This window comes from Dromiciops gliroides, chromosome 1 (genome assembly GCF_019393635.1).
Source record: "Dromiciops gliroides isolate mDroGli1 chromosome 1, mDroGli1.pri, whole genome shotgun sequence".
NCBI classification, from domain to species: domain Eukaryota; kingdom Metazoa; phylum Chordata; class Mammalia; order Microbiotheria; family Microbiotheriidae; genus Dromiciops; species Dromiciops gliroides.
In genome coordinates this window covers 65161558-65182909 of record NC_057861.1, presented here as the reverse complement: position 1 = coordinate 65182909, position 21352 = coordinate 65161558, and the positions used below count along the sequence as shown (strand labels likewise).

General features: G+C 49.3%; 2 protein-coding genes across 2 annotated transcripts in view; one reads left to right on the top strand and one right to left on the bottom strand.

The window, feature by feature from the left end:
• The first annotated feature begins 502 nt into the window (after positions 1-502).
• On the top strand, positions 503-14788 carry PLIN4 (perilipin 4). The gene is made up of 8 exons (XM_043989011.1): positions 503-633; positions 1462-1547; positions 2097-2214; positions 4626-4678; positions 5557-11161; positions 11919-12106; positions 13117-13209; positions 13305-14788. Exons 2-8 carry the CDS (start codon positions 1479-1481, stop codon positions 13623-13625), a joined length of 6447 nt encoding a protein of 2148 aa, XP_043844946.1. The 5' UTR covers positions 503-633; positions 1462-1478; the 3' UTR covers positions 13626-14788.
• Positions 14768-21352, bottom strand: part of HDGFL2 (HDGF like 2) — a 28410-nt gene continuing 21825 nt past the window's right edge. The window contains exons 14-16 of the mRNA XM_043989022.1: positions 18643-18856; positions 17923-18052; positions 14768-17228 (exon numbers count right to left, since the gene is read on the bottom strand). Coding sequence (XP_043844957.1) covers positions 17129-17228; positions 17923-18052; positions 18643-18856 — 444 coding nt within the window. The 3' untranslated portion in view covers positions 14768-17128. The remainder of the gene's footprint in view (positions 17229-17922; positions 18053-18642; positions 18857-21352) is intronic.

Sequence of the window (21352 nt, the reverse complement as noted above, 5' to 3'; positions counted from 1 at the left end):
TATGAAGCTCACCTTGTCCAGTCCAGTTCATAGACCAGAAAAGGGAGGTATAGAATGAAGTTATCACTATGGCTTCTGGAGCGGATGGGGACCCCAAATCCCTGAGTTGTCCCACTGGGCTCCTCCCTGCCCTAGACACTCTTTCCCCTACCCAAATGGTGAGTCACCTAATATACTGTTTATCTACTGTTCCCTCTGTCCCAGATGGTGGAGGAGGGGCTTGAGGAGGAGGGATTGTGGAGGGTGGGAGTTGATGGTGCCCTTCCCCCCCCCCATTCCTCCCTTCCTCCAGGGCCTCTGGAAATGGAACAAAGGTGTCATCAGCTGGCCCTCCAGTTTGGGCAGGGCACAGAGCCCAGCATGGATGGGGGTGGGGAGGGGAAGAGGCAACATGTGATCCCCCATGGACTGTCCCACTAGGCTTTGGGTCCCTCCCCAGCCCAGATTTGCTCCTCCCTCCCACCCCAGGCTGTCAGGTGGCCTGCCTGCCCTCTCCCTTGCTATAAGGACCAGGGTAGCTGGTAGAGGGCAGGTACTCAGAGACTTTGGTCCAGGCTGGGAGGCCACAGCTCCCACCCAGCAGATACCCAATCTTTGAGATCAAAGACCCAACAACTTCCCAACTCAGTCCAGGTCAGTGAGCATGGGCTCTGAGCCTCCACTAAGATTCCAGATTCCCTAAAGGCAGCATAGATAGTTGGAAGGGAAGGACCAATCTGTGGGAGCCGGCCCTACTGGCCTTTTCCACAGAAAGAGAGCCCACCAAGCCTGGGGCCTGACCGCCTGGCTCTTGGAGTTGTTCTGACCTTCTTCGGTCTTGCTCCCAGATGTGGCAGAGGAAGATAAGGAAGGCTGTGGAATGAAGGGAGGGGGACTAAGAAATGGTAGAGTGTAAAGGAAAAGAAATCTTGGAGAGATGGGGCAGCAAGTTGCGGGGCATCTGAGGGAGATGGGGCAGCAAGCTGAGGGAGGGCAGGTCTGAGAGAGATGGGGCAAGTTGGGGGGTCATCTGAGGGAGATGGAGCAGCAAGTTGGGGGGCATCTGAGAGAGATGGGGCAGCAAGTTGGGGGCATCTGAGGGAGATGGGGTGGCAAGTTGGGGGCATCTGAAGGAGATGGGGCGGCAAGTTGGGAGCATCTGAGGGAGAAGGGGCAGCAAGCTGTGGAAGGGAACAGGCAAAGGGCTCTGAAGGCTCACAGGTTTAATGCTGGAAGGAACTTTCCACATGAACCAGTTCAAGCCCTCCATTTCAGGCTCAGCTCAGTAACAGCCCCAGGGCACAGCTAGTGACAGACAAAGCCAGAACTAAAAAACGAGGTCCTGACTGCAGAGTCTAATGCCTTTCCAAGGCACCATAGCCATTCTCTGTGAGGTGGTGAGGGGAAGTAGCAAAAGGATGTGTGGGATGGTGGGAGGTTCTCACTGCCTTGGGGTCCTGCTCACTCCTTCTTCTCCTTCAGTTACCCCCACTATTACTATGTCGACTGGAGAGGAAGGAGCAGCTGCAGCCCCAAACCGGGGTCAAGAGCCCAAGTCTAAGTCCCAGGTAGGCTAGATGGGGTCCCTACACATCAGTGGCTGTCCCTCCACCCCACTGTGTTCCCCTTGCAGCATGATCTACATTAGTCCAAAGGAAGCTGGGGAATAAACTGGGGAGTGGGGGAGAGGAACCAAGGGCCTACTCTGGGAACATGGGAGATGAGGATGAGATGCCTTAGAGGAAAAACAGGTGGGATGCCGGCTGATGATGTCCATACCCCCTAACTGTTCAAAGCACTATTTCTGTTTCTAAAGTGGCTGTCCTGTCTGGTTTTTCATCCAAAGCTAACAACAGTACTGAGAGTTTGGGAGATAGCCAGGGCAGGGGCATTATCCCTATTTGATAGACAAGGAAACTGAGGCCCAGGAAGAAACAATAACTTGTCCCAAGGACACAGCAAATCAGTGGCGGAGGCAGGACTAGAAGCCTGAGCTCTTCCCTCTATATAAGCTTTATAGTCAGTCACCCAGTGACCACAAAAGGGAGTGGGGCCAAGGGTAGTCCCAACCACCTTTCGCTGCCTCACCCCTCTAAATCAATCTCCTCTCTTTGCAGACTCTGGGCAGCTTTCTAGGAAACTTGCCCCTCTTTGGCCCAGCACGAAACCTATTTTCTTCTAGCTCATCGAAAGAGGCTCGTGGGAACATCAAGTCAGGGCCTAATGCCCAACAGAGTGAGTGTGTGTTGGGAGGAAGGGGACCTGGGGGACAGGGGAGGGTCTGGTAGCCCCCTGGCATAACAACAGCAACAACAATAACAGGTAACATTTATATAGCACTTTAAGGTTTGCAAAACACCATACATGTGTGATTATGTTGCAAAAACTCTAGGAGGTAGGTGGCATTATTATTTCCATTTTACAGATGAGGAAACTGAGGCAAAGAGGTCAAGCAAATAAGTGTCTGGGCTGAATTTGAACTCAAGTCTTCCTGACTCAAGCCCAAAATTCTATTCACTGCTCCACTTGGCTACCTAGCATCCCCTTGGGAGTGAGGGCTTGATGAAGCTTCTCCTAAAGAAGTGCTTCTCCCAGTCTCCATCTCTAGATATGTGATTCATAGGATCACAGGAATTAGAGCTGATAGGAGTTGGGGTGGGGGTATCTAATCCAACTCTTGCATTTTACTTTTGAGAAAACCAAAGCTCAGAGAGGCTGCTACTTTCCCAAAGCCACCTAGGCAAGCAATAGCAGAGCAGACAAGAATCTTCTCTGACCCCTAAGGCTGCCTCTGGAAGCTGATTTACTGCCAGCTTCCTCCCTTGCCACACCAGCCCCAGAAATCAACCCTTAGTATTCTGTACAGCTACTTCATGGCCATATGTGTGTGAGGGAAAGGGAAACAGAGACAAAGATCAGAAGAGGCTCATCACTTCGTTTTATCACTTAGGGAAGAAGGGGAATCTTCCTCTGTGGGCCAGTCCCCATTGTTGAGTCCACCTTCTCCCGACACTCCCCAGCTCTGTGTTTTTCCCTAGGCCGGCCCGAACTTCCCATGGGGCTCTTGGGAAAGGTCCTTGTGTAAGAGACTGTCAGAGGGTGTTGGGAAAGGGGAGGGATGTGTGCGAGTCATTTGGTCAGATAGTGGGAATTGGGGATGAAGCTATCAAAAGAGAAGAATCAAAGGGGGATTTGTGCTTGATGGGGTGGGGGGGGGAGGAGAAGTTTCCTAACCATCAGCCCTGTCCCAAAATGCAATGGGCTGCCTCAGGGGATGGTGAGCCCTCCACTGTGGGGGTCTTCAAGCAGAGGCTGGGTGACTATCCAAGTGGGGACAGAAGGAATTGCTGATGAGGCACAGATGGAACTCAATGACTTCTAAGGTCTCTTGTAACTCTAAGAGTCTGTGAATCTAGCCTAGCGCTAGGCCAGACACTCCCTCCCCCACAAACTGACTCCTCCCTTCTCCCCCACACCCTTCCTGGCTCCCCAACCATCTGAGGACTGGCCCCTGCGCCGCCTCAGCTATCTGACTCCTGTCCCACATACCTCAGCTAGGGGAGTCATAGCTGCCAATTCAGAGCACAGGGTGGGCTGGCAGCAGGGAGAGGAGCCGCCCTCTGGCTCCCTGCCTCTGGAGGTTCAGCACCAAAGGGGGGCTGGAGGGAGGCTCTGGGATGCCGCCTATTCTGAACCTTGAGGCCTCCGCCCTGACCCAGCTAGAAAGCTGTAGCCAGTACATTGCTTCAAAGGTTCAGACAGAACCAGGCCCTCAGAGGGTCAAGGAAAACTCCTAAGGGGTCACGAAGAAGAGGGGGATGTTGTGCCCCGGGAGGGTAGCCTCACCACCACTTCCTGTAAACCCCTCCCAGGGGCCCCATCAGAGCCCAAAGCCAAGGAGAGTGGAGGGAGAAGGGAACGCTCTGATGGGTTAAGTTTCTGTGTCCTTACTTCAAGGGCAGCATGTTACCCAAAATCAAAGACCTCCCCCATCCCTAAGCCTCACTCTCCAGACATGCCTCACTGTCAACGCCATTTCAACTCTTCCCACCTACTTCCTCGGCCCCTGCCTCTGTTTTAGTGGTCTCCCAGTCTTTTAGGGTTTATAGAGAGCTGGTGAGGGGGCAAAAAGGTTAAATGGGAAGAAATGGGCTTTCAGAGAAATCCCTGGCACAGTCAAAGCCCTTACTGAACGTTGGGAACAATGCCTTAGCCCCAACTTAGGTGAAGTGGGGAGGTGTGTGGTGGGGTGGGGGATGCTCCATAGCCCCTGACAGACACTACCCCTCTGGTCATGGACACCCAGCCCTTGTTTAGCCAGATGTAGGCTGGGAGGCTGGATATGGTAAAGGGGAAACAAAAAGAATGAATGACCTTTACTGGAGTCTTCCCTATATCTGATTGGATTGAATGACCACTCAAGTTTCTGATGGCTGAGCACACCTGATTGTCTAGATTGGCTTGATTTGGGGAGCTTTAGAGTATTCAAGCACCTCGTGCTGGATTCACAAGTGGATGTGCCACGTTGCTCTGTCTGTCCTGCCCTCTAGCCTTGGCTAGATTCCCATGGCTCTTAATTTGGCTTTACTCTCTGCATACCCTTCCTCTGGTCTCTAAGTAGCTTGTTTCCCCATATCTCCCTGCAGATGAACACACCTCTGGAAACCTGCCCAGGCTGGAGGAGAAACAACCAGGAAAGGTAAGAAGGGTAGAAGGGAGAAAGATCAGGGAAAATAAGACTATGATCCCTGGGTGTGGGCATGGGGAATCAACTGGTATCTGGGGACTTTGTGAATGGCGGTGAAGAATGCCATATTTGCCACCAGCTTAATCTTCCTTGAATCCTGTTTCCATCATGTGACTCCCCACTCAGAAACTTTCCATGGTTCCTCATTCCCTACAGGCTCATTACCTGAGCTTAGCATTCAAGACCCTCCATCCTCTGGCCCCTTCCTCCTTGAATTGTCTACAGACATTACTAGTTAGACCACCTGTTGGACCCTAAGTACACATGGTCTTGAATGATCAGTCATCTTTTCCTACACATAAACTTTATATGCCCAATTTGATGTGGAGTTATCCAAGGTTAGAACCCAAGTCTTCTTCTTTGGCCTTTCCCATAGCATAGTCAATCACAGAGCCCAACTTTTAATCATTACTTGCTAAATGCTTACAGGTAGACTACTTGATTGAGTGAATGTCCTTGCCACTTTGCTCTAGGGGGGAACTCAAAATAAACATGAAAGTAACAAGGTCCCCTCATGGTTAAGCAATCTCCCAAATCCCTTGACCAGGGGAAGATTTGAGGCTAAAATAGGATGGGCTGCAACAGGAAAAAGTGAATTCCCCTTCTCTGGAAGTTTTCAAGTGAAGGCTGGGTGACCATTGGTCAGGAAAGTTGGAAAGGGGATTCTTATTCAGGTATAAGTTGGATTCAAGGACCTTTGATGTCCATTCCAACTCTGAGATGTTGTGATTATACCATTAAAAAAAAGGTAACAGTAATAGAGAATAAAGGAAGAAGTGAAATGAGACTTTCCAAGCCCTTCCCTGACCTCCAATCTCTCTGTCCACCAGGAAATGTCTGAGGCAAAGGAGGTATGCTCACAGGTGACTGGGGGAAAAGACACAATCACTCCTGGGGTGGCCAATATGGTGGATATGGCCAAGGGTATGGTTCAAGGGAGTCTAGACGCCACCAAATCAATTGTGAGCAGCACCAAGAACACTGTCTGCAAGGGAGTCACTGGTGCTATGGACACAGCAAAAGGGGCCACCCAAGCTTTTGCAACAGGGGTCATCGAGGGAGGTGTGAACACTACAAAAACGGCTATGTCTGGAACTAAGGACTTGGTGTGCAGTGGAGTAACAAGTGCAGTGAATGTGGCTAAAGGAGCTGTCCAGAGTGGCTTGGATACTACAAAAAACATAGCAACTGGCACAAAGGACACTGTTTGCACTGGAGTCACTGCAGCAGTGAATGTGGCCAAAGGAGCTGTCCAGGGAGGTCTAGACACCACAAAGTCAGTAGTGACTGGAACCAAGGACTCTGTTTGCACTGGAGTCACTGGAGCCATGAATGTGGCTAAAGGAGCCGTCCAGAGTGGCTTAAATACTACACAAAACATAGCAACTGGGACTAAGGACACTCTTTGCACTGGAGTCACTGGAGCCATGAATGTGGCCAAAGGAGCTGTCCAAGGAGGTCTGGACACTACAAAGTCAGTCTTAGGTGGGACCAAGGACACAGTTTTGTCTGGTGTCACTGGTGCCACAAAAGTAGCCAAAGGAGCCCTCCAGACTGGATTGGACACCACACAAAAGATAGCAACAGGCACTAAAGACACTGTCTGCAGTGGCGTGGCTGGCACAATGAATGTAGCCAAGGGAGTTATCCAAGGAGGTCTAGATACCTCAAAATCAGTTTTAGGTGGAACCAAGGACACCGTCTTGTCTGGTGTCACTGGTGCTGCAAATGTAGCCAAGGGAGCCCTCCAAACAGGCTTGGACACCACACAAAAAATAGCAACAGGCACTAAAGACTCTGTTTGCACTGGAGTCACTGGAGCCGTGAATGTGGCCAAAGGAGCTGTCCAAGGAGGTCTGGACACCACAAAGTCAGTCTTAGGTGGAACCAAGGACACAGTTTTGTCTGGTGTCACGGGTGCTACAAATGTAGCCAAGGGAGCCCTCCAGACTGGATTGGACGCCACACAAAAGATAGCAACTGGCACAAAGGACACTGTATGCACTGGAGTCACTGGCGCCATGAATGTGGCCAAAGGAGCTATCCAGGGAGGTCTAGACACCACAAAGTCAGTTGTGACTGGAACCAAGGACTCTGTTTGCACTGGAGTCACTGGAGCCATGAATGTGGCTAAAGGAGCCGTCCAGAGTGGCTTAAATACTACACAAAACATAGCAACTGGGACTAAGGACACTCTTTGCACTGGAGTCACTGGAGCCATGAATGTGGCCAAAGGAGCTGTCCAAGGAGGTCTGGACACTACAAAGTCAGTCTTAGGTGGAACCAAGGACACAGTTTTGTCTGGTGTCACGGGTGCTACAAATGTAGCCAAGGGAGCCCTCCAGACTGGACTGGACACCACACAAAAGATAGCAACAGGCACTAAAGACACTGTTTGCAGTGGCATGACTGGCACAATGAATGTAGCCAAGGGAGTTATCCAGGGAGGTCTAGATACCTCAAAATCAGTTTTAGGTGGAACCAAGGACACCGTCTTGTCTGGTGTCACTGGTGCTGCAAATGTAGCCAAGGGAGCTCTCCAAACAGGCTTGGACACCACACAAAAAATAGCAACAGGCACTAAAGACTCTGTTTGCACTGGAGTCACTGGTGCTGTGAATGTGGCTAAAGGAGTTGTTCAAGGAGGTGTGGACACTACAAAGTCAGTCTTAAGTGGAACCAAGGACACGTTTTTTTCTGGTGTCACCGGTGCTACAAATGTAGCCAAGGGAGCCCTCCAAACAGGCTTGGACACCACACAAAAAAGAGCAACAGGCACTAAGGACACTCTTTGCACTGGAGTCACTGGAGCCATGAATGTGGCCAAAGGAGCTGTCCAAGGAGGTCTGGACACCACAAAGTCAGTCTTAGGTGGAACCAAGGACACTGTTTTGTCTAGTGTCACGGGTGCTACAAATGTAGCCAAGGGAGCCCTCCAGACTGGATTGGACACCACACAAAAGATAGCAACAGGCACTAAGGACACTCTTTGCACTGGAGTCACTGGTGCCGTGAACGTGGCCAAAGGAGTTGTCCAAGGAGGTCTGGACACCACAAAGTCAGTCTTAGGTGGAACCAAGGACACTGTCTTAACAAGTGTTACTGGTGCCACAAATGTAGCCAAGGGAGCCCTCCAAACAGGCTTGGACACCACACAAAAAATAGCAACAGGAACTAAGGACACTCTTTGCACTGGAGTCACTGGAGCCATGAATGTGGCCAAAGGAGCTGTCCAAGGAGGACTGGACACTACAAAGTCAGTCTTAAGTGGAGCCAAAGACACTGTCTTGACTGGTGTTACTGGTGCCACAAATGTAGCCAAGGGAGCCCTCCAGACTGGATTGGACACCACACAAAAGATAGCAACAGGCACTAAGGACACTCTCTGCACTGGAGTCACTGGTGCCATGAATGTGGCCAAAGGAACTGTCCAAGGAGGTCTGGACACTACAAAGTCAGTCTTAGGTGGAACCAAGGACACTGTTTTAACAAGTGTTACTGGTGCCACAAATGTAGCCAAGGGAGCCCTCCAAACAGGTTTGGACACCACACAAAAAATAGCAACAGGCACTAAAGACTCTGTTTGCACTGGAGTCACCGGAGCCATGAATGTGGCCAAAGGAGCTGTCCAAGGAGGTCTGGACACTACAAAGTCAGTCTTAGGTGGAACCAAGGACACAGTTTTGTCTGGTGTCACGGGTGCTACAAATGTAGCCAAGGGAGCCCTCCAGACTGGACTGGACACCACACAAAAGATAGCAACAGGCACTAAAGACACTGTTTGCAGTGGCATGACTGGCACAATGAATGTAGCCAAGGGAGTTATCCAGGGAGGTCTAGATACCTCAAAATCAGTTTTAGGTGGAACCAAGGACACAGTTTTGTCTGGTGTGATGGGTGCTACAAACGTAGCCAAAGGAGCCCTCCAGACTGGATTGGACACCACACAAAAGATAGCAACAGGCACTAAGGACTCTGTTTGCAGTGGCATGACTGGAACAATGAATGTTGCCAAGGGAGTTATCCAGGGAGGTCTAGACACTTCAAAATCATTCTTAGGTGGAACCAAGGACACCATCTTGTCTGGTGTCACTGGTGCTGCAAATGTAGCCAAGGGAGCCCTCCAAACAGGTTTGGACACCACACAAAAAACAGCAACAGGCACTAAGGACACTCTTTGCACTGGAGTCACTGGAGCCATGAATGTGGCCAAAGGAGCTGTCCAAGGAGGTCTGGACACTACAAAATCAGTCTTAGGTGGAACCAAGGACACCGTCTTGTCTGGTGTCACTGGTGCTGCAAATGTAGCCAAGGGAGCCCTCCAAACAGGCTTGGACACCACACAAAACATAGCAACTGGTACTAAAGATACTGTCTGCACTGGTGTGACTGGCACAATGAATGCAGCCAAAGGAGTTATCCAAGGAGGTCTAGATACCTCAAAATCAGTTTTAGGGGGAACCAAGGATACCGTCTTATCTGGTGTCACTGGTGCTGCAAATGTAGCCAAGGGAGCCCTCCAAACAGGTTTGGACACCACACAAAAAATAGCAACAGGCACTAAGGACACTCTTTGCACTGGAGTCACTGGAGCCATGAATGTGGCCAAAGGAGCTGTCCAAGGAGGTCTGGACACCACAAAGTCAGTCTTAGGTGGAACCAAGGACACTGTTTTAACAAGTGTTACTGGTGCCACAAATGTAGCCAAGGGAGCCCTCCAAACAGGCTTGGACACCACACAAAAAATAGCAACAGGCACTAAAGACTCTGTTTGCACTGGAGTCACTGGAGCCATGAATGTGGCCAAAGGAGCTGTCCAAGGAGGTCTGGACACTACAAAGTCAGTCTTAGGTGGAACCAAAGACACAGTTTTGTCTGGTGTCACGGGTGCTACAAATGTAGCCAAGGGAGCCCTCCAGACTGGACTGGACACCACACAAAAGATAGCAACAGGCACTAAAGACACTGTTTGCAGTGGCATGACTGGCACAATGAATGTAGCCAAGGGAGTTATCCAGGGAGGTCTAGATACCTCAAAATCAGTTTTAGGTGGAACCAAGGACACAGTTTTGTCTGGTGTGATGGGTGCTACAAACGTAGCCAAAGGAGCCCTCCAGACTGGATTGGACACCACACAAAAGATAGCAACAGGCACTAAGGACTCTGTTTGCAGTGGCATGACTGGAACAATGAATGTTGCCAAGGGAGTTATCCAGGGAGGTCTAGACACTTCAAAATCATTCTTAGGTGGAACCAAGGACACCATCTTGTCTGGTGTCACTGGTGCTGCAAATGTAGCCAAGGGAGCCCTCCAAACAGGTTTGGACACCACACAAAAAACAGCAACAGGCACTAAGGACACTCTTTGCACTGGAGTCACTGGAGCCATGAATGTGGCCAAAGGAGCTGTCCAAGGAGGTCTGGACACTACAAAGTCAGTCTTAGGTGGAACCAAGGACACCGTCTTGTCTGGTGTCACTGGTGCTGCAAATGTAGCCAAGGGAGCCCTCCAAACAGGCTTGGACACCACACAAAACATAGCAACTGGTGCTAAAGATACTGTCTGCACTGGTGTGACTGGCATAATGAATGCAGCCAAAGGAGTTATCCAAGGAGGTCTAGATACCTCAAAATCAGTTTTAGGGGGAACCAAGGATACCGTCTTATCTGGTGTCACTGGTGCTGCAAATGTAGCCAAGGGAGCCCTCCAAACAGGCTTGGACACCACACAAAAAATAGCAACAGGCACTAAGGACACTCTTTGCACTGGAGTCACTGGAGCCATGAATGTGGCCAAAGGAGCTGTCCAAGGAGGTCTAGACACCTCAAAATCAGTCTTAAGTGGAACCAAGGACCCTGTTTACAGTGGTTTGACCAGTGCCATGAATGTGACCAAAGGAACTGTTCAGAGTGGCTTGAATATTACACAAGATACAGCAATTGGCACTAAGGACACTGTTTGCACTGGAGTCACAGGTGCATTGAATGTGACTGAAAGTGTTATCCAGGGAGGACTGGACACCACAAAATCCATTGTGACTGGAACCAAGGACTCCATCTGCAGTGGTGTGATTGATGCAGTGCATGTGGCCAAAGGCACCATTCACACTGGGTTGGACACCACCCAATCAGTCACCACTGTCAACAACGATGCTCTGTCTAGAGAAGTCTCCAGTGCAGTGGACTTGGCAAAGAGAGCTGTCTATAGTGATTTAGAAAACACCAAGGCAGCCACAACAGGCACCAAGGGCCTGGCCTCCAGTGTGATGGGTTTTGCTAAAGGAGTCATCCAGAGAGAAGTAAATGCACCTGACAGCCCCAGCCTAGGAGAAGAGTCTGGTGTCACCCATGGGGTGGCAGGCAACATGGAAAACCTAGTGCCCAAGTCAGAGGAGCAGTTGGCTGCCTTCCTCCCCATGAATGAAGAAGAACAAGGTGAGTAAATGTCTTCAAGAAGATAGACAAGGTATAGAACAAGTAGGGAGATGGGGTAGGCTTCAGTATTCATCCTCTATTCCCATCATCCTCTATTGCTTATACTCTAGTCTTGGGTCACTCCCACAGCCCCAAATTAAGCTGACCATCAACTTTCAGTGTTCCTAGAGAACCTTAAAAACTTGGTTTGAAGGGTTACCTCTGGGGCTCTTATCTGATCTTTCAAGTTCAACCCTAACCTCTCCTTTCACTCAGTACCTTCAGTTTCATTATAGCTAATAAGTAATGATTTCCCTCTTTCAGTGAAAAGGTATCTAGGGAAAACTCAAAGGTGAAAATGTTTAAAACACAATTCCCACTTGGGCAGCTAGGTGGCACAGTGGATAAAGCACCAGCCCTGCATTCAGGAAGACCTGAGTTCAAATCTAACCTCAGACACTTGACAACTAGCCGTGTGACCCTGGGCAAGTCACTTAACCCTCATTGCCCTGCCCCCCCCCAAAAAAAAATCCCAGTACTTTGATGTAAAAAGTCCATGAACAAAAGGCTATTTTATAATAATTATTTTGGTTAATAATTGCTATACATTTATTATCCTACTGATCCACTGGAGGTTCCATGGAAAGGGGACCTTCCTTCCAGTACCCAGCACATCGTAGATGCTTAATAAATACTAAAATAACCATGAGGAAGGGAGAAGGGGCTTCATCCAAGGACCTCCCTAGATTTACTCCTCTCCCCATTTTCCATCCTGCAGCTCAACTGGCTGCCTCTGATCTTGGGCCAAAGATGCTGTCCACAGACCAGAAGAACTACTTTGTGCAACTGGGAAACCTGTCTGCCAGCCTGCGCCAGCGGGCCTATGAGCACACTCTAAACAAACTCCAGCAGAGCAAGGAGCAAGCCTCAGGGACCCTGGTCCAGCTGCAGGAGACCCTCAGACTAGTAAGAAAACCCTCCTCCAGCTCCCAAGCCCTCTCATCCTTCCTCCAGCTGAACTTACACCACTGGGGCAGCTCATCCCAATAAGGGTCAAGCTACATTACCCGAGGTTAGGGGACCTTTCCCCTGACCACATCACTCCTTTCCTCTATAGATCTCTAAGTGCTTTACATCACTCCCAGCAGAGGCACCGGCACGGAGGGATGAAATAAATGCCTTTGCTCTTTTCTCTTCTGTGCTCTTCCCAACAGCTACCCCCTCCCCTCTCCAACCTTCTACCTTCCAAAGATCCCTCCAGCTCCACTCCAACCTCAAGACCACACCTCTCCCAGCCCCCATCAAGGACCCTGAGCTCCAAAACTTTTCTTCGTCCTTCCCCTAAATTCTCACCTCCTCGGTCTGCAGAGTAGCTAACATATTCCTTCAAAGGATACTTGTATTTTTTTTAATAAGCTATTGAATGAGTGGAATTTTAGGCAGAGTGCAGTGTTTGGAAAAGAGGGGACATCCCCGAGATCCTTAAATGACACTGCATACAGCACTGGTCCAGATATTTCGCTTTCCTAAATCTGGCCTGTATAAAATCCGTGTGTGCCTTATTAGCAGTTATCTTTCAAGATACAACTGTGTTGTTGGGTCGGGTGTTTTTTCCCCCTTTCAAATCTCTTATTTTAGGGTATGGGAAGCCAATGTTTATACTAATACAGTTAGCAGCCGCTTACCATAAAGGTGGCCCTCTGGAGTAGCCATTGCTCCAAAAAAGAAGGATGCTGTGAGGTTAAAGAGCCAGGTCTCCAGACCAGTGACTACTTAATATAATGAACTCTAGACATGGACACCGAAAACCTGGGTTTAAATAATGTGTCAACTTATTCACTCCCCATCTGCCCCTTAGTTTCCTCATCTACAAAAGGATTCCAACTGAGCTTTAAAATCCCATGCCCCTAAGGGTTTTATGAGCTCCCAGCTGCCCTGGCTTGAGAGGAGCCCCACTTCCTTTTGCTCTCCTTCAGATCGAAGAGGCCAAACGGGACACAGAGGAGAGCCATGCCTGCAAAGAGGGGCTGGGTGGGAGGCAGTGCCAGGAGGAAACTGAACCAATGGAGGTATGACGGGCACTACCCTTGTACCCAGGGCGGGGGGAGGGGAGGACTGGAGCTCTAAGCTGTCTCTCTCGCTCACTTCTCTCCTCCTCCTGCAGCTACCAGAGTGCAGGCTTCTCCCCAGGGCTCGAAGCCTAGTCCAACAGCTCCATGCCAGCTACGGGACCCTGGCCACCAGCCTGCAGGGCCTCCCCACTGAGTTTCAGCAGGGGATTCGGCAGGCACGCCACAGTGTTGGAGAGCTTCACGGTCTCCTTGCCATCGCTCGCTCCTTCGGGGACTTGTCTGCCATTGAGCTGGCCCAGAGTCGCGACAGCCTGAATCAGACGTGGCAGGGGCTAGAGGGGCTGATGGCGGGCCTGGCACGTGTGCCCCCACTCACCTGGCTGATGGGGCCCTTCCCCCTCATTAAGGAGTAGAATGCCAGGAGGAGCTGCTCTTTTCCCCTCCCCAAGTGCTGAGCTTGGGAGTAAACCCATGCTGTGCTTTAAGGACCGGCTGACCTTCCCTGAATCTCACTCCTTCCCAACTCCTCCCTAGCCCTCTTACCCTCAGAGGCCTTCCTTCTCCTCTGGCCAGTTGCCCAGGGCCTGGCCCCGCCCCACTACAGGCTGAAGCTGAGGCCTGGGCTTAGGTCAGGGCCATGCTGGCATTGGGGAGCAGCTGCTGAAGAGAACGCCCTCCCAAGCTAAACTTAGTCTGGGCAACGCTCCAGCACAGAGGCTTGCCCCATGCTCCTTCCCTTCCTCCTCACAAACATCTCCCATCCCACAGCCTCCTTTGAGGCACCAGAGCAATCCCCTGCCCTAGGAGCTAGGGGTGAAAAGGGCAAGTCAGAGAACTCTGGGCCAAGGGTCTCAGACACACAGAATTTCAGGAGGCATCATCTAGTTCAACCTCTACCCTTTTACACTATCCTCTGACAAGGAGTCCTTCAGCCTCCATTGAGGACCTCCAAGGATGGGAAACTTACTCCGTTCCTGGGCCACCCATTCCACTTTTGCATGTCTCTTATTGCTAGGTATTTTGTATTAGATCTCCTAAGCAGAAGCCTTTGAGATCAAGAAGTCAGCTGGGTGCAAAGTGAGGGAGACAGGGCCCCTTAGTCTCTGCTGGCCACACAGAGATAAATCTACCCTCCCAGGCTCCCATCAGCTCAGGCTTCCAAGTAACAAAAACTAGTGATAGTATACATCTGTATAGCATTTTTCACTTTACAAAGCACTTTACAAACATTATCTCCTTATGACAACCCTGTGAGGTAGACTATATAATGAGTACTCCCATTTTAAAGAAACTGGAGGCCAAGATCAGACAGGGAGTTAATTAACAAGGCTGAGATTAGAACCCAAGTCCTGATTTGAAATCCAGTGCCTTCCTCTATGATGTGTTCTCTCCCATGTTTCCCTCCACTTCTCATGGTCAGACCCATGTAAGACCTCTCAGTCTCTGAACTGCAACCCCAAGGACAGGGTGAGACAGTCACAGAATTCTGGATTTGGATTCATGCCGAGAATCCTCATTACATGTCCAATCAGAGGGTCGCCCCCCAACCTCTGCTTAGTGACCTTCAGGGTGGGTCTCCTTCAAAACATTCAAAATAATCCCTGAGTGTTGACCACAAGAGCATGGATTTGATGTTGCCCTTCCTGAGGGGCTAGAGGGTCATCACAGAGGGTCCCCCTAACCTCTCTGGTCCTGCCTAGTACATGGATTCCACTCATCCTGTCTCCTCCAGGCTGTCTAGTCAGATTTCTCAGTCTGTCCTGTGGACTTGTGCCATAGGGCTACAAAATGAGTGCTGAGGCTACCCAAATCTCCACAGGTGCCATCATTTAAACAGGTTTTGTTTACCAGGTAAGGAACTTCACGCTTATTCTGCTCATTGCTTAGCAGCTCAAGCTCATGCCCCCTCCCCAACCCCCCTGGAGGTGAAGCTCCCTCTTCTGACTGGCCCCATCTTCCTAAATATCAATGACACAGGTTACACACCTCTGCCAACAGGGGCTGCAAGAGCTGAGTCAACTGATTCCCAGAAGGGGATCCAGAACCAACAAGAGACAGGTATGCTTAATCTTCCCTTGGGGAAGGATCCTCCTGGAGAAAGCTTTGTGCTAATAACTTGCGCTTCCCACCTCCAATTCAACCTCAGTGTGACCCTCCTGGATGAGCTGCAATGTTAATAGGCAGAGAAGCTTCATTAATTTCTCTGCTAAATCTTCAAACACTGCTCAGGCCAGAGGCAGCTAACTAGTGCAGAATGTACTGTCCTGGGCCCTGTTAAGTTGCCCCATTAACAGGTACAGAAGCACCTTTTAACAAATCTGGTGCCCCTAACCTCAGTGTCCCCTGCAGGGAGATGGATTTTAGTCCATTCCAGTCTTCCTGCTTCTAGGGCTACTGAGGAGATTAAAAGGGATCTGGTTAAATCCTCTGAGCTCCTGAGAGATGAACAGGAGAATCTGCCACCTAAAGCCACGTTTACCTGCTCGAGTTACCTGGAGCTGGATGGGACCTAGGAGAAAACTGGCACAGCAAAGCTGGGGAAGCTGGCACCCAGCATGAAAGGAGTTAGATGAACAAGCAGGTGGTACTGCTTGGGATGTTTCATCTGTGCCCTGCAAATAACCTCTCACACACCTTCTCAGTGGCAGGCCTTACTATTTCCCCTTTTCTGCCCCAACATACACACTCCCAACTTCAAGTAGGGCAAAACGGCCCTAAGTTCAAGCCTGTCACTGGCACACCCCACTGTCCCCATAGATCCACCCGGCAATCAGACCTCCATTCCAGCTAAATCCTTCCTCATTATGGAGCTGGCTTCCAGAAAATACCTTCCCCCAGCAGCATGGAATTCATTCACTAAGCCCCAGGCCCCCTCACCTACCACAGGCAGGAGGAAGAACAGCTGAAAGGAACTACCTGCCACAAGCCTTCTGGGCCTAGGTTACAAACCCAAGCTGGCGTCCGGGGCTGTGAAGAGGAGCCCCTGGCTCGGGTCGCGCGTCCTGCCAAGTGTCGTGACCCAGATCTCTGCAGGTAGAGGCACCCCCGCCTCCATCCTGGCGGACAGGAAACAGCTCCAGTCTTTACATCGAGGGGCCCAATGTCCCCTCACTCAGCATTTGGCTCCAAGAGCCTCAGAGGCTCACAACGGCATTCCCCCCAGGCCTAATCTCCCCCTTTAATACTACAACATAGTGGCCTGGGGCTCCACCTGAAAAGTAAGGCTGAGTCCAAGAGCAGTGGTTCGTGCTCTGCATGTCCTATGCAGCTCGGTCCCCGAGATCTGCCCAAAGGCTGACATTGGCTGGCCTGGCCACTGGGCCGTTCAGTGGGAGAAGATTCAAACCACAGCCTCATTTGAGCCATCAAGTTTAGATTTTTATTTTCTTTCTTCTTTTTTTGTGAAGATGAACTTTTCCAACTGTGAGCAGAGCCAGGGAATCCAAGCCCCGCAGTCTCAGGCCCCTAGATCACAGGCTCCTGTCCCCAGTCCTGTTTCAGTCACCTCTGCCAGGCTCTAGGCTGGAAACACTGCCGGTTCAAAGCTGCCGTCCACTGCTAATGGGGGCAGTGCTGCTTCTCCTGTCCCGCACCAAACTGGCCAAGCTCTCAGCTTCAGTCTCCACTGCAGCCAACAACATTAGAAAACCAAGCCAATAAAAATGAATTTTTTTTCATTAAAAAAAAACCCTTTATATTCATTTCATGTTGTTTTGAAATCACAGAAATTAGGTGAGGGAAAAAACCCAGGGGACAAATACAACTGAAGAGCACAGCGTCTCCCCAAAGTTCTCAGCTTTCCCAGGAGGCTGGGGACAGGAGGGGAACAAGACCTATACATCATCTACTGTGTAACTTAGTGAAGGGGTTCAAACCCAGGGCCAGGCAGAGGCCAGGAGCAGCACGCCCCAGGACCTCAGCTCTCCTCATCAAGGGACTCCGAGTCCATCCGAACCCTCTCTCTTTCCTGTCGGTCGTTCCCTGGCCTGTCCAGTTGTGGATCCTCTTGAATGTTGCTGGGGGGGAGCAAGGTGGGAGAAGAGGGGTCAGATGTCAGTGGCCAAGTCTAGACTCCAAAGACAATGCTGGAAGAGTAACTGCAGGTGAACAATGAAGCAGTGGTGGCAGGGGCATCCCTTCTTGTGCAAGGCCACTTACTGCTAACAAGCAGGTAAGCTACAGCCAGTAGTCAGCAGCAGCCACAAGGGCTATAGGTGAGCTGACTAAGTTTAAGTGACCTTCCCAAATCAGTGAGAACTCCAACTTGAGTAATAGCAATAAACTAGGGCAACAGTTGTCCTAGGATCCCCTCTTAGCAGAGGCCCACCTTAGCAGCTTCCCTCTCCCCAGCAGGGCCTTTAGATCCCCATCTCAGAGAAACACGTGTGCTGAAAGGCCTACCTAAAGGCTCACACTGAAGCACTCGGCTTCTGACTCTCTCTACTACCTGTGTGACCTTGGGCAAGCCACTGAAGTTCTCTGGATCTTGGGTTTCCCCTCCTCATCCGTAAAGTGAGGGGATTCCTAAGGTCCCTCCTAACTCTGATGAGAAAATATTGGCTTAAAGATTCAAGTCACCTGATCAAGAGCAAGTCATGGCACTCTTACAGACAGGGCCCAACAATAGCCTGAGTATGCCACCCCCTTTTTCCTTCTCTCCAAAGAAGCCCATTCCCCTCTCTGACCCCAAAGGCCCATCACAATGCTCACTCGTTGTGCAGATCTTCAGATGAGCCACATCTTTGCCCCTCTTCCATATTCTGTCCCTCCTCTTGTTCTTTGTCTTCACCACTCTCCCCCTTCTGGGTTGTGGACTCACCATTTACCGGAGCTGAGAGATCTGAGCCAGGAAGAGAGAACCAAGAGAAACTAACTCCACGTTGGACTGTTGGTGCTATGCCTTCTCACTACAAAAACCAACTTCAACCTGGTCATGCATCCCTTCACGGGTCTTTTTTGTACCTACCACAGAGAGCCTGACAAATATATTTCAAACAGCCAGAAAACTAAATTGTGGGAAAGAACACTAAGGAACATGGACACATCATTGCCTAACAAAAGAACTTGAATCACATAATGCCACTGGACAGAAATTGAGGGTTTGTCCTGTTTGCAAGGCTCCCTTTACACCTTCTCTGCCCTGATCCGATCCTGCTGACTGACTTTTATGCTCCTCGGGGTGAACACTGTCCTCATCAGGACAAGCCAAGAGCTAACTCAGTTTAGTGTAGGATAGGAGAAGTGATACTGCCCCCATGAGTCTCCCTGGCAACATTCCTGAGATGCCCAGGGAGCTCTGGACAGGAGCTTTCTCTAGTCTTTCTAGGAACTCATCTCCCAGAACATCAATGGTACAAAAAGAGTAAGGAGTTCTAACTTCCCACTTGCCTTAAAAGGAATGGGGGTCAAAGCAGAGCACTATCCCCTTACCAGCACTGGGCTCCTCCTCTGTCTTCTCCTTGGGGGCCTCCCCTCCTGCCAACTGATCTTCACTCTTCTCCACCTCTGCTTTGACCTTCTCCAAGGCAGGTTTATTAGCTTTCTGGTTTGCTTCAACCTTTGGTCCCAGGACCCTTGATTTGAGCCTAGTGTAAACTTCTGCTGCTTTCTCCATCACTTCCTGGTTGGCTTTATAACGGCGAATCTGGGTGCAAAATATCCCTCCTCAGGATGAGAAAAAAATTCCAGTTCACCACTCTCCCTTCCCTCAATCTGATTAATGCCTACAATAGCCTTTTCCACACTAAGATCTAGTCACCTGGCAATGGGAAGGGACCTCATAATTTTGATTACATAAGAAGTTTTTGCACAAACAAAATCAATGTAGCCAAAATTAGAATAAAAGCAGGAAACTTGGGGGGTGGGAGGGGAGGACCTTATGGTAAGTTTCTCTCATAAAGGTCTTATTTCTTAAACATATGAAACCGAGTCAAATTTATTTATAAAAAAAAAGAGCTATTCCCCAATTCATAAATGGTCAAGGGATATGAAAAGGCAGTTTTCAGAGGAAGAAATCAAAGCTATCAGATCAAATGAAAAAGTGCTCTAAATCACTAATAATTAGAGAAATACAAATTAAAACAATTCTGAAGTACTACCTCATACTCATTAAATTGGCTAACATGACAGAAAAAGAAAACGACAAATGCTGGAAGGGATGTGATTGTAGAACAATTTGGAACTATGCCTAAAGGGCAATAAAACGATGCCCACTAAATGGTGCAATGGAAAGAGCACCGGGCCTGAAGTCAGGAGTACCTGAGTTCAAATCTGGCCTGACACTTAACACTTACTAGCTGTGTGACCCTGGGCAAGTCACTTAACCCCAATTGCCTCACTTAAAAAAAAAAAAATAGTAATTGTGAAAAAAATTTTAAATGGGGGCAGCTAGGTGGCACAGTGGATAAAGCACCAGCCCTGGATTCAGGAGGACCTGAGTTCAAATCCGGCCTCAGACACGTGACACTTACTGTATGACCCTGGGCAAGTCACTTAACCCCCATTGCCCCACCAAAAAAAAAAAAACCCCCAAAAAACAACGATGCCCATCCTTTGACCCAGCAACATTACTACTAGACTTAAACCCCAAAGGGATCAAAGGAAAAGGACTCATATGTACAAAAAAATATTGATAGTGGCCTTTTTCGTTATAACAAAGAATTGAAAACTGAAGGGATGCCTATCAATTGGGAAATGGCTAAAAAAGTTATGGTAAATGAATGTGATGAAATGCTATTGTACTATAAGACATGATAAAGAAGATGGTTTCAGAAAAACCTGGGAAAATTTATATGAACTGATGCAAAGTGCAGTAAGCAGAACCAAAAGAACAATTTACAGAGTAAGCAATATTGTAAAGATAATCAACTATGAAAGACTTAATGGATCTGATCAATACAGTGACTCGTCACAATTCCAAAGGACTCATAATGAAAAATGCTATCTACCTCCAGACAGAGAACTGATGGACCTAGAATATAAACTAAAGCATCTTTCTTTCTTTTTCTCATTTTTTTTAAACATGGCTAATGCATAAATATATTTTGCAGGACTTCATATGGATAATGGGTACTGTATTTCTTGCCTTCTCAATGGGTGGGGGAGGGCAGAGAGAGGGAAAGAATTTGTAACTAAAAGTAAAATAAAATTGAATTTAAAAAAAGAGGGGACCTCAAAGGTCAGTTCCCCAATAAAACATGACTCTCCACTACAACAGACCTGAAGTCGCCCAGCTTCCAACTGAAGCCTTGCAGGCAGTCCGTAGTACTCTTAGACAGCTCTTCAGAAATTCTCCCTGCAGGTGAGTTGACATTTGCTTCCCCATCATTCTCCCCTTTGTTGCTTTTGGTTCTCCCCTCTTAATCAAGCAGAACTAATATAGTTTTCCACATGACAATCCTCCACAGATTTAACAACAATGATCACGACCCTAAGTTTTCTCCTCTACAGTTCTGGCCCCTGCCCCTCAAATGGCACACATCCTCTAATCTGGGCAGAGGAAGGCACTGACCCTCAATTCCTGTTCCTGTCCATACTGTCTCTATGAGTGTCACCTGAGAACACATTAGCATTTTCAGCCACTGCATCGTATTGCTGATTGGTATCAAGCTTGTGGTCAATCCATGAAATACCACCCCCCACCCCAGGTATTTTCCTCATTACTTGTTGCTCTATGACAGCTTATAGCCATGTCTCTCTCACACACAACCTGTGACTTTTTTTTTTTTGATGAAGCAATTGGGGTTAAGTGACTTGCCCAGGGTCACACAACTAGTAAGTGTTAAGTGTCTAAGTCCAGATTTGAACTCAGGTCCTCCTGAATCCAGGACCAGTGCTCTATCCACTGCACCACCTAGCTACCCCACAACCTGTGACTTTTTAAGCACAAATGAAAGACATAAGTCCTTTTGTAGTTCCCTTCTACCGGAGCAACTGTCCTCACAAAGTTGTGTCTCATCCTTCCCAGTAACTAAACCTCTACTGTCAGGCTCCTCTACTGAACTGCAATGCCTCCAACAATCTCCAGCCCACCGTCCTCAGAGGTCTTGCCCAAAGACATGGACATTATGTGTTACAGCCCTGTCCTCAGACCAGACCTATCTTGCCTGTGTCCTGCCTTCATGCCACTCCCCCCCTCTCC